This window comes from Natator depressus, chromosome 8 (genome assembly GCF_965152275.1).
Source record: "Natator depressus isolate rNatDep1 chromosome 8, rNatDep2.hap1, whole genome shotgun sequence".
Classification (NCBI taxonomy): Eukaryota; Metazoa; Chordata; order Testudines; family Cheloniidae; genus Natator; species Natator depressus.
In genome coordinates, this window is record NC_134241.1 from 54,313,795 (window position 1) to 54,331,098 (window position 17,304).

The 17,304-nt window shown below is 41.7% G+C and overlaps 1 protein-coding gene across 6 annotated transcripts in view; it reads left to right on the top strand.

The window, feature by feature from the left end:
• RGL1 (ral guanine nucleotide dissociation stimulator like 1) overlaps window positions 1-17,304 on the top strand; it is a 159,064-nt gene that overhangs the window by 95,916 nt on the left and 45,844 nt on the right. For 5 of the 6 annotated variants that reach the window (XM_074961112.1, XM_074961113.1, XM_074961116.1 and 2 more), the window contains one exon: window positions 7,153-7,230. The exons of the other annotated variant lie outside the window; for it this stretch is intronic. In XM_074961112.1, coding sequence (XP_074817213.1) covers window positions 7,153-7,230 — 78 coding nt within the window. The remainder of the gene's footprint in view (window positions 1-7,152; window positions 7,231-17,304) is intronic. 6 annotated transcript variants of the gene reach the window in all.

Sequence of the window (17,304 nt, forward strand, 5' to 3'; positions counted from 1 at the left end):
GGGCTCCCCTTCTCCTCTTAAGTTGCTCAAGAGGGGAGCCCTGCTGGCTTGAACTTCCTGGTACTACAGAAAACGGGTGGATAATATTTTCTATGGGAACTTCTAGGACTTTGATAGGTCCATCCATTTGGTTATTGGCATTATGGATGTGAAAATTGGCCTTATGCATTCCAGTAATGATTCTGATCCACAAATCACCTTTTCAGTGTATCACTGGTTACACTTACATGGTCCAAGACATACATATAGGGTTGGTTTGACAGAATTCAAATTTTTTTTTTGTAATCATTTTGACGGATGTTTATTATGTATTTTTCCAGTGTTTATGGATTTACATTTTCATAGTTGTGCAAAATTATGGGTTTTAAGCATTTTATTCTGTTTTTTCGATTTACATTTTCACAGTTGTAGGAACTGGGGGGGAGGTCAGACAATTATTTAATGACAGTAGATGTTTAGATTCACAAAGTTAAAGCTTTATAACTGTTAAAACACAAATTGTCAACATCACATATCAAAATATATTAAGCCAATTTCAGTTTGATCAAAATCAAACCAAGTTCTCAGGCAGCATTTTGACAATTTTTTTGTATGGGAATAATAAACAGTGGGTGGGCCTCTAGATTCTTCAACCCTGTAGTACTGTTACTTTGAATGGACATTAAGGATCCCAAGTCCCTTTTCTTAAGAAAAGGGATTTGGCTCAGTGTCATTTGCCCAAATATTTTTTCCTTCTGTATTGTTTTGCGAGATACTGGCTGGTTTCCTCCTTCCACTTCCGAAGTGGCTGCATTTCAGTAGGGCAGTATTTATATAGTTTGAAAGTGTATTAGGATCCTTAGTGAATGAAAGAAGCATATTTATTTTTACACACACACACACACAGGTGAGCTGGAGCCGGTTTGCTAGAACAGGTTGTTAAATTTAGAAGCCCTTTTAGAACCGGTTGTTCCGCGAGGGACAACCGGTTCTAAAAGGGCTTCTAAATTTAACTGGCCAAAAGTGGCGACTTAAGCGCCGACTTCATGGGTGCTCCAGCCCTGGAGCACCCAAGGGGAAAATTTGGTGGGTGCAGAGCATCCACCGGCAGCTCCCCGCCCCACCCCGGCCCCAGCTCACCTCACCTCCGCTCTGCCTCCTTCCCTGAACGCGCCCCGGCCCCAGCTCACCTCCGCCTCCGCCCCTGAACGCGCCGCCCCCCTCTGCTTCTCCATCCCCCCCAGGCTTTCCGCGAATCAGCTGTTCGTGCGGGAAGCTGGGGTAGGCTGAGAAGCAAGCAGCGGCTTCCCGCTCAGGCCCAAGGAGGCAGAGCGGAGGTGAGCTCGGGTGGGGGAGGGCACGAGGAGGGCCGCCCGCGCCACAGCAGGTAACCCAGGGGGGAGGTGCAGGGGAACCACTCTCCGCTCCAGCTCACCTCCACCACCCTCGGCCTGAGCGGGGAGCTGCGGCCTGCTTCTCAGTCCTCCCCGGCTTCCCGCCGAACAGCTGATTCGCGGGAAGCCGCGGGGGGCGGGGGGACGTGGAGAAGCAGAGCAGGGCGGTGGGTTCAGGGGAGGAGGCTGAGGTGAGGTGAGCTGGGGCCGGGCGCAGGGCGGGGAGCTGCCGGTGGGTCCTCTGCACCCACCAATTTTCCCCATGGGTGCTCCAGCCCTGGAGCACCCAGGGAGTCTGCACCTAAGGCGCCACTTTTGATGTGATCAGTGGGGGGAGCGGCCGCTTGCCCTGCTCCTGCCCTAGCTACGCTCCCCCGCCCCTAGGAGCCAGAGGGACCTGCTGGATGCTTTCTGGGAGCTGCACCAGGTAAGAACCGCCGGGACTCCCCACCTCGCCCCCCGCAGGTGCCTCTAACTCTTAGGGGTGGGGTGGGCACCCACTACGTTGGCCCACGAGACCCTCCTGCCCGGTTCTGGGGGCAGTCAGGGAACAGGGGAGGGGGGTGGATGGGGCAGAGGTCCTGGGGGGAGCGTCAAGGAACGTGGGGGGGTTGGATGGGGCAGGAGTCCCAGGGGGCAGGGGTGGGCAACGACCCCCTTGTGGGGTGAGGAGGGAACCCGTTAAGATTTTGGCAGCTCATCACTCTCTGTGTGTGTGTGTGTGTGTGTGTATATAATATATGATCCACACTAAGGGCCACACTTTTTATGATTCCCTAACCATTAAGTGGTTAAACAGTAGTTCCCCCTCCCCCACACCCCCCAAAAAACTTCAATGGATAGGGTACATTTCTTATTCCATTGTTCAGCATTTAAAACTTAAATACTGTGAATCACATTCTGGTTTCATTGGTTCATTTAGGCCCTCTGCATGAAGTATATAACCTTCCAAACACTGGACAAGGTTGAAAAGTTCCATGGGCTGTGGGATCCTTTTGTTTCTCATGTCTCTTTTTGTATGCAAAGCATTGATACGACGCTATTCAGTGACTAGATCTTTGTCCAGGACCTGATGAGGGCAGAGTAGTGGAAGTCTGCAGCAATGCTATTCTGTATGTTACAGGCATTGTAAACTCCTCCTCACCCATATTTAATGTTCTGTTGTACGTCCAAAGCCCTTTCATAGTGAGACAGGCTGTGATTTGGAAACCAAAGTAGTGTTATGTGGTATTCTGTTTTGTTATGGATAATTGCCTGCTTGTATTGCTATTTGATTGTTAAGTTCAACATTTGTTTCACTAATGGGATTTAGATGTGTATGCTTGACATTCTGTCCGTGTTTAGCTAACATTTCATGTAAGGAGGATTTCTAGAACTGGAATAATGACACTGTTCCACTGCTTATTCAATTTTGTTGAAAGAATTAATGGTGAATTATAAAACCCAATCAATATCTATAGGTAATTATTTGCTGCCATTCAGAACTGAAGTTATCTTAGCCACTGCTTGCAGGGAAATTTTTTGCCTTTGCAAATCATTTGCATATTAAAGGTTTTTTCCCCCTCCCCATTTTACTTTTAAAATATACTTTTTAGTGAATTTACTTCTGGTGTAGGGTGCCCAATGGCACTGGAGAGTGAAATCCTACCTCTCTTTATTCACAGAACTTGGGCAGCAAACAGGGCAAGCTCCCTGCACGCTGCCCCATCAGTGTGCCTGGCCCCTGTTCTGGAGAGCTCACCCCTAGGGGTAGGGAAGAGCAAAGTTCATTCTCCAAGCTCTTTTCATGGCTGCTAGCTGAGATTGACAACTATGGTGGCAGTTATCACCTGTCATTGTAATAACTTTGTGATATAGGACCAAATTCTGACTGAAGTTAATGAATATGGGTAAAATTCAGCATACCGTACTTTTTTTTTTTTTAAAAATGGAATTAATTGAAATATATTTGGGAATATATTCAGGGTAAGGCTTATTTCAGGGTACTGTCTTATTTCATTGCTGCAATAAATCGTTAGGCGGTATAGCAAATAGAGTTATTAGTATTTATTTTGAATTGCAAATGCTGGAAATACTGGAAATGAGGATTGAGGGTAACTCTGAGAACTATGAGAGGCCAAGTAGGATTCAGTGGGGAAGACTTAGATAGCAGAGACTCAGAAAGAAGGCACACTTATAAAAAAGGATATGTATCAAATTATACACCAGTAGTGGTGACACGCCATGAATGGTTGCATAGACTTCAGGGGCACCGCTCACGGAATAAAGTGCTATTCGGCATGGGTAAGAGTATAAGAATCTGCACTTATCAGTTTAGCGATGCTTATTTTTTTGCATATGTTAGAATTTATTCAGTGAAAGCATGACAGTTCTAAGCAAAATTAATACACTTGCACTGATATCTAAAAGCTCATTCAGAGGATCAAATTCTGTGCTCTCTCTCACTTGTGCAATCCCATTGATGGGATTGCACAAGTGAGTTGTAATGGTATAATTGAGAAGGATTTAGACTTTAAAGAATGTAAGAGTCTGCAGAGTTTTGTGCATGGCTTTTGCCTTATGTCCGAGACTGATAAGGTGGAGTGGTGAGATTTCAGAAAGTTTCAACACTAACATGGATATAGACATAGAGTAAGAAGCGCAGTGTAATTTAGCAGTTAGAGTAGAGGACTGGGGGTTCAGGAGATCAGGATTCTATTTCCAGCTTTGTCACAGACTTGCTATGAGAGCTTGAGTAAGTCACTTACCCTCTCTGTGCCTTAGTTTCTCCATCGGTAAAGCAAGGATGACGACAACACTACAGCTGCCTTGCAGGGTTGTTGAGACTTAACTCATTACCATTTGTAAAGTGCTTTGGCGTTCTCAGATGAAATGTGCTATAGAAGAGCAAATAATTTTTACTAGTATGGACAGTAATGCTCAAACATACTTTTCACCGTGTAGCAGATAGCAGCTGGCTGGTTTTGGGAGGACTTCTTAGGCTTAAATGCCAACAGTTGACCTTCACAGCATCATCGTGGCCTTGATGTAAAATCTTCAGATAGATGAAGGAGCAGAGTTTGCTCCTCTCTTCATACTCTTTCACAGCATTATCATTCTCCTTTAAGATGGTTGGATGAATAAGTCTCTATTTTTCATTGGCTGCATCTTAGAGAAACAAGTTGGCTCATTTTTCAAAATGATTGATGATTTTGGGTTCCTCAGGGTGCCCATCTTGAGACATCTTCAAGTGGCATGGTTTTCACAAAGTGTTGAGTACCTGCCCTCTGAAAATCAGGCCCTTCTAAAGCATCTCAAGTTCGGCTCCTAGATATTAAGGCACTCAAAATTGTTAGTAACTTCTGAAAATCTTGGCGAAGATTCTCAAACTTACAGCTTTAGCCAGATCTCTCTTAAGAGTCTGGATTTTTACAGTAATTGTCTCTGCCTGGAACCATCTCAAACTTACAGCTTTAGCCAGATCTCTCTTAAGAGTCTGGATTTTTACAGTAATTGTCTCTGCCTGGAACCACACCAATTTATGCTCTCATCCATAAGGCTCTTACAAACCAAGGGTCAACCTGTGCCAATGGAGTAAAAGGAGAATGTAGAGGTGATCAAGGCCAGGTCTTGACTCTTCCCTGTCCCTTTTGTGGTAATATGCAACACTGAGGATCAACAGAAAGCAGTCTCAATTCTCTTGCAAGCTCAGAGGCTGGGACAGGCCTTTGCATGGAGCACACAAGGGACCAGGGTAATCTCATTGCAAAGTCCCCCTGCACAAGGGCCAGTCACAGCCTATCCCTTAGCAGGAGGGGAGGGTGGATCAGTACTTTGATAAGAAATCTTCACATATAGGTGCTGTAGAAAGATGTGTTGATGATTCAGTATGTGGCCCTCTTTTCTTGAAGTCGTATTAAACCCATACCACTTGTGAGGTTGGAGGTAAAGGGATCTAGAGGCAGGTCTCCTTTCTTCCAAATCCTTCCATGTTACCCAGTGGTATGTTCTCCAAGCTACCGCCGTAATCTGTCAAATCGCTCTTTTGCTTTCTAACCTCACTATGTAAAACCCCGTTTTTACTTTAGTTGTTGCCCTCAACAGTATTACAAAGCAGTCCTTGTTCCTGTACTAATGGAGGTTGGTTATCTCTCTGTCCTAGAAGATATCTTCCTTCTGCACTTCTGCAGTGTTACAGTCTACCTAGGGCAGCTAGTACTAAAAGGAAAATTTTAGTAAACCAAAGTAAGAACCTCAGTCTTCATGACATCTGATTACAGGTGATGATCATGTTACACTGATGAGTTGTGAAATTGAGTCTGGAGGTGCTGCTGTTGTGAGTGTGAAGAACCAGCCCCCATACTTAGTAGGTGTAAAATGCAGTATAGTCCTGGAACACCTGGGAAGTGCATAAAGCCATGTTATAGCACTAACATCCAGTACCAGAAAAGTGCCAAAAGTAATAAACCTTTCCCCCATTAATTAATAATACTTGCCCTTCTTTTATCCAAGCATCTTTACAAACATTATGGGCTTTCTCCTTTTCTAGCTGAATCAGACACAAAATTCCCATTGGCTTTAATGGTGCAGAATTGGTAGCTTTACTGGATCGCTCTGATGTAGATAAATTACTTACCTTTCAGCCTCGGTATAAGCCAGGGATATAACTAACACTGATGTTGCTTGAATAGGGGGCTTCACTAGCCTGACCATGGGTCTGATTTTTGAGAAGTGTTGAGCACACACAACTCGAGGTGAGCACCTCTGAAAATCAGGCTTAAGGTATAGAAAGTGGGAACCTAAAATTAGAGGCCGCTTCTGAAAATGCTGGCCTAACAGATGTGTACAGGATCCTATCAGGAGTCAATGGTAGGCCTGAGAATAGAACCTAGGTATCCTTACTCACACTTCCCTACTTGAATCACTAGAGGTCACATTCCCAACCATATTCCCATCTCACCCATGGTAGAGACATGTTGCCACAGCCATTTGGGAGACTACAAATGAATCAGTCAAGTTCAAGGAGATAAAAATGACAGTTCACAATAATGTACATCACGTACATGTCAATGTCAGTGTTTTCATACTTCCTTTCTAAAAACAAAGGAGATTCCTAGATAAAATGCCTCAAGATAGACTTAAGCTTGTAACAACATATCACATTAATTTAAAACATTGTTGATAGAATGTTGTAGTAATTACCAAACAAAAAATGAAAACCAAGGTATTTGAAAGTAAGGTTCTGTAAACAACTCCCATATACCCAAACACTGTATCTCATTTACATTGCTGAAATGACCTCCATCATTGTGGAAGACATCAAAATCTCACCTCTTATCCATACAAATGCAGAAGCAGCATCTTCCTCGTCACCATTCCACTGTGAGCCATGGACCCTAATCTACTTGATATCTACTTTGTGTACACAAATTAGAAAGCTCACTGTGTCTATATTACACAAATTAGAAAGCTCACTGTGTCTATATTAATACTTCATACTTCCTATATGGCTTGAGACCGCACACTTAAAAACAGATCCAGTATACGCCTTTGCTCCATTCACTCTGTGCGAATGGCCACAGATGCCTGAGTAATACAAGTAGCCAAACATAAATGGATGTGTATATAATGTCTTATATTTTCATTTCTAGTCCAAGATAAGAAAGCTTTTAAAATTATTGCAATAATTATAATACACCAATATTCCATTAGGTGGAAACTGAGTCCTTATAACCTTTGAGTCCTTATTATTTAGGCTCTATTTTTAGCAACAGCCTGAAATATCCATCTTGTTGTATAGGTATGGAAACCTGGAGACCTCAAACTGTGAAGAAGATGGGAGCCAGAATTCCTCAGAGTCCAAAACAGTGCTCAGGAAGTAAGTGTGGCTTTATGCTGTACAGCAAAACCTCAGTCAGGATTGGATATTGAGAAAGGATGTGGTCAACATAATCCTCTTTTCCTTTGAAAATACGCAGCAATCCATACTCGTTTTGATAACACAAAGCAGTAACTCTGTCATAACTCTAACAGATAATACAAACATCAAATCTCTGAGGGAGGCAGGGGAACTTTCCCAGAACAGATCAGACATGTTTCATGTAGTGGCCAACACATTATAGTGAGAAACTAAACATGTTTGTTTCCCTTGCTTTTCTTATCCACAAAAATATATGATTATTCTTTATTATTGTTTTTATATTGTATTGTGGTAGTGCCTCGAGACCCCAAGTGGAGATGAGGGCTTGCTTGTGCCAGGCTCTGTACATAATTCTAAAGTCATTTTTAAGTTTTGACGGGATGGGATGTTGTGTGCGAAATGGTGAAGCTATTTATTTAAAAATATTAAATGTAAAAGAATAGTTATCTTTCTCTCTCTTTTTTATTGCATGTGAAATATTATTTATCTTTAAGAGTCAAGAGTAGAATGAATCTTAGGTCACAGTATTTGTACTTGGACACCTGAATGATCTACAATATGCATCTGCAATGGCAGCATAAAATAGCTGGATGATTGTATTTATTACCCTGAGTAAAGACCTTTGATTCCTTTCAGCTCTGTACAACGTGTCAGTGCTGTCAACTTCCCCATAATACTGTCACAAATTCCATCCATGGAAGCATTATTAAACGTTTCTTAATTTCATTGTGCTGGTTTGTGTGCGGCATAACTGAAGAAAGGAGTCCACACGGCTTTCAAGTTCTTCAGTTTGTTTTGAAAAAATAAGTCCAACACTCCTTTCCAATCACATCCCATATACAGCATAACCAGTCTTCCAAGCTCGTACTCTAGTATGTTTTCCTGCTAGAAATAACATTTTAAAATAACATTTTAACTGAAGTTGGGGTTTTTGGGAATGGGGAGGAGGTGGGGTTTGCATTCCCTATTCCAGCATTATCTCTTCCTAAGACACAGGTAGGTGGGTTTTATATAGTATGGCATAGTTTTTCAAAACAATATTCTATATTCTAAAGCACCACTACTCACCTGACACGCCAACCCCCACACAGCCCAGCTCCTTAATCTACTGGGTCTCTGTACTGGTTGTGATGTAACAGCATAGCATGTTGTGGGGCATCTTACTGAAACTGAGTTGGCGAATCTGGACTTGAGATGGTATAAACCCTACTCAAACTGTAAGTTTGACAGTGGGCTCCATACCCTGCTGCCCTTTGCTGTGCGGGTTTAACAGGGACGGAATGTGGGTTAGTGGTTAGGGAACATGCTTTGGAAATCAAGACTTCCTGCTTCTAATGCCCACTCTTAAACTGAGGGTTTGTCTACATGTGAAATGCTACAGAACTGTAACTGTGCCTCTGTAGTGCCTCAGCATAGACACTGCCTATGCTAATGGGAGGGTTCTCTCATCAGCATAGGAAATCCACCTCCCCAAGAGGTGGGAGCTAGGCTGATGGAAGAATTTTTCTGTCAACGTAGCACCATCTACCTGGGGACTTAGGTGGGCTTAACTATATTGCTCAGGAGTGTGGATTTTTACACCCTGGGGCAACACAGCTGGGTCAATCTAATTTTCTAGTGTAGACCACCCCTGATTTGCTTGGTGACCGTAGGCAAATTACTTAAACTCTCTGGGCCTTACAGTTTCCCCATCTGAAAAATACCAGTAATAAAACTTATCTTACAGGAGTGTAGTTACACTTAATTAATGTTTGTAAAATACTATGAGATCTTCAATAGAAGGCTTTACTCAGAGACAAAGTATTATCCTGCAGTAATTTTTAGTTATACACTTGCTGATCACCTTTAAATAAATGAGGTCAGAAATTAAGAGCTAACCATTGATAGGTTTGAGCGTTTGGAAGAAGAAATGGACTGGCTGTAAAGGCATTCGTACTGGGTTCAACACAGCAGCTTGCGTCCCTGATTCCTCTCTGCTTGAGGGAAAATAGATCTAGCTGTATTGTCCCCCCATTCTGTCATAAAGCACTCATTCAAGCACATGTGGTAGTTTTTAAATATGTCAGAAATACAGAGACGGCAGTAAAATGTGGTGGGTAGAGAAAATGGCTGAAGGCCAAAGGGTCCTGGGCTCCAATCCAAGCTGAGCCATTGAATCCCTTATGATTTTGGGCAAGCCACTTGACCTTTCTGTGTTTGGGTCAACCCAGCCATAAAACTTGAGCTAAAGCAAGATCTTGTTGCAAAACAGATGATGGATCTGAGTGAGTTTCATGGGAAAATAAACAGCTGAGGACCAAATATATATATGTGAAGTATAGGGAATACGTAGTGGTGTGGTGTAGCATAGGGGTTTTGTCAGCATAAGTTTGAGATGGGGGTGTTACTCACAAGTGGTGAATTTTAAAATGTACCATTGGAAACATTGGTACCATAGGAAAAACAGATATTGAAAATGTGCTTGAAAAATATACCAAGATGAAAGGAAAAAATATAAGGAAAAAATTGAAAGCATAAGGGGGAAAGAGGCAAGAACAAAAAATGGAGAAGATACTTTCACCAATGTAAATCAAGAGAGACTCCAATGTCTTTGTGGAGTCACTCTGGATTTATACCCATGTAGGAGTAAAATTTGACCCTGGATGCAAATTTAAGAGAAAATAGGTGACAATAGTGAGGTATTTCACTGATATTGTCATTCATCATATGTGCAAAATGACAGTCAATTGCATGTCAAGTGTGTGGAAGTGAAAGAGCAACAGAAGTAGCAATTAACAAGAGCATGTCTTGTGGGGGTTTTTTAAGCAGTACTGCCTTGCACACTTTATCAGACACCTTCCTGCTATTTGTTTTTCCTGCTACACCCGTAGCTTCTTCCCTCTTGATACATAATTAATGCACTTTTGCACAGCCCCTGAATGCTAAATTGGTGCAAGTTGCACTGCTTTATCACTTAAATACTTCTTCCAATGAATCTACATCCATCACGTAACTTACACTGACATTTCCAGCACTGCTGAATTTGATCCCAAGACCTCCATGGGAGTGGCAACTTCTTACAGCATGTCTGAATTTTATCCACATTCTTTTTTTTATTATTAATTTACAGAAAGTTTCATGCTAAAAATTTATAACAAAATGCATCAGATTAATAAATCTATAATATGTATACATGCTTTACACAGATGCTTTATAAGTACAAATCCACACTCATTCCTCACCATTTCCCACTGCGTCCCCCTTGGCTGCTCTGGCTACTTTCCTCTAACTTGAATGATAGATTCTAGGAAGTGGATAGCTTTCTGGTCATCTTGTATAACACGTGGTACTGGTAACTCAGACTTTCTCTTGGCTTGCAGTTCTAATTTAGATATGATTTCATAACTCATTTCTCATAGAAGAGCAAGCCGATATATCTTATGCTCACATTTTTGTAAGGATGAAAGAAATAATAATAATAAGTGGTAGTGTTGGTGGCTAGAAATAACCTGTCTCAACATTTCTCTGTGGACAGTCTCTCACAGGGAATCATATAGTCAACACATTTTTTCTTTCTCATATATTTTACCAGCCTTCTATTGTGACAGTTCAAACTTACGTCTGGGATTTTAGTCCCTCATCATAAAATTTAAAACCACACTTCCGCTGGTTTTGTACAAATATGCTACATAAGAGTTATGATTTTAAAAACAACTTTAGGATCAGACTTTTAAAAAATAATGGCCTGTCTGCTCTCCAAGGCTATTAAAGATCTCATGGTTCTTTTTTTTTTTTTTTTTAAATAGAGGTTTGCTCTGGCATTTTGGGTCATAAAAACCCTGTCCCACACTGTTGTGTATTGTGCTGGGCAAATAAGGAGTACATCAGTTCAGGATAGAATACATGAAGCAAGGCAAAATTAAAAATCATATCAAGAGTAGAACTAAGAGAAGAAATAAGAAAGCTTAATAAAGGTATGACAGTATGATAGTACATCTTGCATCCGATGAAGTGAGCTGTAGCTTACGAAAGCTTATGCTCAGATAAATTGGTTAGTCTCTAAGGTGCCACAAGTACTCCTTTTCTTTTTATGATAGTATTGAATGCCTAAAAGTTTACACGATAGACCAGTTAGCTTTTTGACAACTAGGGTGTATAGTTCAGATGTGTGCCTGGGTTTTCTTGTTACCTTGTAACCAATATATAGGAAAATGCTACATTATTTTTTGCTGTATTAATATTCCCAGTGCACCTCTGGTGCAAAGACCCCACAGGCTACATTGGCATTAGCCTTGGGCCACTAGAAAGAGAAAGCTACATCCATGAGATTTCATGCCCCTTTTAAGTATTCTGTGGAGTGGATCAGCCAGCTCAAGCTATTTAGGGGACCCAGGTTTATTGAAGTTGTTTAGTGTATTGTGCATAAGAAAGACAAGCTTTCAAGAGAGATCCCTCGATCACAGAATAGTTACCAGAGCAGTGGTGTACAGGTCCTGAATCAACTTCTTGGCATTGATAGAGGTTGTACTCTCTACAGATATCTCTGAAAAAGCTCATTCTCCATATCTACCCCAAGAAGATAGCTTTAAATTTGAATTCAGGGCTAGTTTAGTGCTGACAGACTGCTGTACTAATACCCACAATTTAGGCATATGGGTGTGGTCCCAAATGTGTTCAAGAGGCAATGCATTAAAGAAACTGAATATTTCCCATACTTAAGATAGCAAGCATTTAGAGTTGGCCAGAGCTCATTCAGGATAGATGGAGAATAGAAAAGTCTTTGCAGGACAAAGTGTTGCATCTGCTTGTGTGTGTTGCAGATCGGTGCTTTAAATGGATACTGGAGAACCTTTTACCAGTTGTCAGGGTCAAATGTAGTGCTGAGATCTTGTGCCTGTGGTTCACTGCTAGGGTTGTGACACTGGGAGTGATTGGTAAGTGGCACATTATACACTCCAGCTGGAGGTGTGTAGAATCTAGCCATCAACTTGAAAGACTCGTAGTAAAGTTCGTAGAAGTCGTGAATCAGTCTTCTGCACTGCAGATTAGAAGTGTCTAGTCTAAATTTAGAGGTTCATTTGCAATAAAGGGGGACAAGTTTAATGTTAATAGATTGCCACAAAGCCACTGATTTGGTCATATTTATTCAGTGTCCTGATACTTGCGTATGTCCACAGAGAAATGCTGAGTCAGGTTAGGCATTTCATTGAGTAATCTGATTTGGAGAGATGCCAAAGAATGTTGTCTGTAAACAATATGAAGTTATATTCTTACCTGTACATAGAAACGCCTCATATATTTAGCCAGTGAAATTACTATTCAAAGGGTATCAATAGACAGAGCAAACAAAATCTAATAATGGAAATGTTTCACATATGTTACACAGTAAAGAAAGTGAATTGCATTAGAATCCATTATTTACATGGATGCTCTTGAGGCAAAATAGAAAAGCTAAGAGCATCAGTAAACCCTGTCCAAAGTTCTGTTTCTCAAAGATACTGAAAAAAGAGCTTCCGAGTCAGAAAATCAGCTTCCTGATTGTGATATCAGATATTTAGTAGGCATTTTTAGTTAGCTTTATTTATTTTAATTATTTGATTTTACTTTGCAGCATGGTGAAACCACATTAAGGGTGCTATAAAATTGGAGGTTGCTTGTCTCAACCAGACTAACTGAAGTTTAGGAAATATACAAGCTCACTTTTCTAGTGCAGAGAATCAGTGAGCTTCACACCCACTGGAAGCCCCCAAACGTTCTCTTCTCCCATATCCCCAAACATTACTGCTGCACCAGCATGACAGAGGATTGAGGTTTGAATCCCAAATGAACTGGAGCACAATAGAGTTTCTTTGAAGCCACATCCAGGAAGATGGAAACAGAGAAGACTGTACTTTTCCTTCTAAAATTGATTTCAGTTTAGCAGTTCGCAACATCCCCTCTGTATCTGTTAAGCGACAAGGAGCAAAAGTGAATGAAAACACCTCTAACTGCTTGGTGCCTTTGTTTACTCAGCTAATGTCAAATCCAACCGAATCTGCTTTAGCTAGAACTATAAAAGGAACTTGGAATCTGATGCAGGAAATGAATCAGGCAGCAAGTACATGTCTAATCCCTCCTCCTCCTGCTGCACAGGAGGCTTCCACAAAGCCTCTCAGTAATAATGACCATGTGACATTCCTAGAGGTTCAGCTCTAATAAAGTACTATAGTATTCCATGTTAATTATCCAAAACACTAGAACCTGCAGTACCAATGCTGCAATGTTTTGGGCTATTGTTATAGAATGCTTGGGGTGGGGGAAGGATATCTTTAATACACTATTGATACCTTTTGTGTCTTTAGATCTTTGTGACAGAGAATTTGTCTTTTGTTACCTGGTGAGCTTATTATTTCAGCTGGAAAGCACCATGTGCAGTTACAGTGCTGTATAAGTAATAATAATAGTGCCAAAACACTGGACTTTAGGGAAACAGACGTTGAAGAAATGAGAGACGATTGAAAAAAAATTGTCTGGAATTCTCTCATGCCTGGGAAATCCATAGTAGGAAGCATTAAAAATTCATTTGGGGAAGGTACAATCAACATTTATTCCAGTAAAGACAGTTAAGCTTTAAAAAAACAAAAAAAAACAACCCAGAAACCAATGTGGTTAAGTGAGGAGAAGTGTAGAGTCACATGGAGGGCAGTATGAGGACTGGAGAAGTGGGAGAGTTTTGAAAACAAGCAGAACCAAGTAAAAGGAATCACTAGGGGAGCAAATAGAAACTGTGAGAGGCACCCCAATTAACATGAAGAAGAACCAGCAGAGCTGTTCAAACAGTGACTTCTCATCTGTCTTTTAAAGGGAAGAAGGTGGGGATCTCCTGCCAAACAATGAATCTACCCAAGTAAATGTCTTGCAGGGGCAAGAGAAGAGGAGCAAGACATTCTACAGATAGCAACTGCATTGCTTATAAAAGGGTTTGGTGTACTTAAAGATCCAGATACAATGGGAAGGAAATCTGTGAACCTTGGTTGACATTTGTACAAGGTTTTCCCTGGCTTCAGGAGATGTTCCTGAGGATTTGAAAGTAGCAAACAACGTGATTCCCATATTACTTTAGACAAGGTAAAACTGAGACAGTAGGGTTGGGTTAACTTCATTTGTGAGGGAAACGGTGGGACTGGCCTTTGCAAAGCACAGTTCGGCTGTTGGTATGTAGCATGGATTTAGGAACGGGGAGGTCATAGGAACAAATGCTTCCTGTCTGGCTGGCTGATTCAGTAAGAAACTAGTCAGCCATCTCATATAGCCCCTTTTGCAAATATACTTGATGCGGCGCAGAGCTGAAAGCATAGTTTATGTTCATAAAAATTTCTCATCCTGGGGACAGTAGTGGTGGACTTGGCAGAATTTTTAACCCCAGCCAAGGCACTAAGATGCCCAAACTCTTCCTTTAGTACCAGTTGGGGTAAGAAAAATGCTGTGTGGCTATCTTTGCAGAGAGAGGTTCTCAAAATTCCCATCTGGACCTAAGGATTCCTCTGCTTGACCTCTGCATCAGCACTTGCTCCGTCAAGGCCCCACATCATAGTTATCCTTCCAGTCAAGGAGGATTGGGCAGAGCTCATCTTGCAGATTATCAGTGCCACTCCAAAATCAATTGATGGAGTTGCTGTTAAGAGATATGAGGGACTCTCTCCCTCTGGTTTTCCATGTGCTCCCTGTCCTACTAGCTCTGCTCACTGGTTATAATCAAATCTTTTGGGGCCTCTGCAATAACTTCATAGCGTGTCACAGCATTGGGATATTGCATTGCATTGGGGGGGCATAATGTGAGGTGATGAGTGGTGTCCTGTGGACCCATTTTGAAAGGTGACAAAACTACAGCTCTCTTCCCACCCAACAATGGGCTGAGTGAGGGATTTAAAATTTTAGGGACAGGGTTCATACCAGTGGAGCAAGGAGAACCTCTAGGCTAGTGAATGACTGCTTGAAAGCACTACTGAACAGAGCCCACATTGTGTGGCTCTCAAGACAGGAATTTAAAATCCAACGTTCTGTGGCAGCCCACAAAATATGCAGTACAGTATACCGGGGTTCTCAACCTTTTTCTTTCTGAGCCCTTCCCCCCCCCCCCCCGACATACCATAAAAACTCCATGGCTCACCTGTGCCATAATAAATGGTTTTTTGCATATAAAAGCCAGGGCCAGCATTAGGGGGTATCAAGCAGGACAATTGTCGGGGGCCCCTGCAAAGCTGAGTTACTCAGGCTACTGCTTCAGCCCCAGGTGGCAGGGCTCAGGGCCCTGGGCTTCGTTCCCAGACAGTGGGGCTTCAGCTTTCTGCCCTGGGCCCCAGCAAGTCTAACACTGGTCCTGCTTGGCGGACCCCCTGAAACCTGCCCGTGGACCCCCAGGCGGCCCCAGACTGCTGGGTTGAGAACCTCTGCAGTATACAATGTGGGGACAGACAAAGATTTATGGCTTGCAATCCCCCCCATAAAGAATGGATTCTATGATGTTGCTTTCCTGTCTGAGATCTTGGAAGTCTCACATTCCTATCTGTTTCTTGGCCTATCAAGTACAGGGAGTTTCTTCCCAGGGACATCAAACATAAAGCTGCTACAAGATTTGGGCACTTGTCCAGCCTTTCTTCAGAATGCTTCCCTCCCTAATACACTGATTGTTTAATCAGCCGATAGGAGGTCAGCGGGATACAGCCGCTGTCTGCACAATGTACTTTTTTTTTTTTTTTTTCCCCTCTTGACTGAAATTATTTTGCTGGCAAAATCAGTGTCTGTAACGACTGTGAACTTTTCAACTCCACTCTGAGAGATTGGGCTTGTGTTAAACTCTGTTTATTTTTTTGTGTATGAAAGTGCCCGTCATCAATGGCACTAAATATAAAAAATGTGTTGAACGGTATTAGCACTACACAAAAAAAACAACCACCCCTTCTCAGAGCTATAAATGAGCTCTCACTTGCAACTCATCCCCAGACGGGTAGAAGTCTGAAAGGTCAACTTACCCTGGCCCCTGAAATTCAACAGACTAGTTGTTTGTTGTTAAAGTAGGTTAAGACACTGGTACCTCCAAAACAGCAAGACATCTCTTTAAAATGCATTAGGGACATAGAAGCAGGAACATCTGTACTTTAAATAAAAGTAACTTTTAAACTAACCTCTGACTGAGGAATGAATGAGCTTGTTTAATGAAAAATATTAATGGTGAAATGGAAGAGCCCAAGCTGTTCAGAAGAATAAATCTGATAACCACAAAGAGCGTAGATCCTGAAGTCCTTACTCAGTCGTTAATCAAAGGGATTGTTGGCTGTAAAAATGGCAGGATTTGGTCCGAAGTGAACCACCTGAGTTGTACGGTCTATGTTTTGAGTTTGTAATGAAGCCCCAAACCAAGAGAGTTTTGCATGTTTTCATCCTTAGTTGTTAATGTTTTGTGCAGCTCTGCTCTTGTAATTCTAGAGTTACCCTTGCTGGCTGCTCTAACCAAGTAATATTACTGTCAGCTTTCAAAGCACTCTTTCTGACCAGAAAAGCAGGTTGCTTGCCATATTATAGAAGGGAATGGAGGAAACATTAGTTGAAAATATGGAAATGTTTGTAAAATAGAAAGTCAGTATAGTCTTAAAAATATATTGGCTATATAGAGAGAGAACATGGAGTATGGCTAGAACATAGAACAGAGGGTGATAGACCTCAGAAGCTTTAGCATTTGGGTTTATTTTGCATGCTTAGTTGAAGCTTATCCAAACAATCTGCATTTTTTGTGTCTGCTAAACTAAAAGAGAAACAGTGCAAAAAGTGGTGCAAACACAGAAGTATAAAGGTGCAAGAAAATTATTAATAACAAGAAAAAAACTATTTGGTTTGTATTTTGGGTGAAGGTTGTGCGTGTTTGGAGCAAGGATGTTTCTATTATTATCTGAACCATTTCACTCATGCCTAATGGTACCTTGTTTGATAGAGATACTGGATTAGATAGGCGGGTTTTGGTGCTGCTAAAAATAATGGATCTGATTTGCCACTGTCTTGCATCTTTGGGCAGTGGTT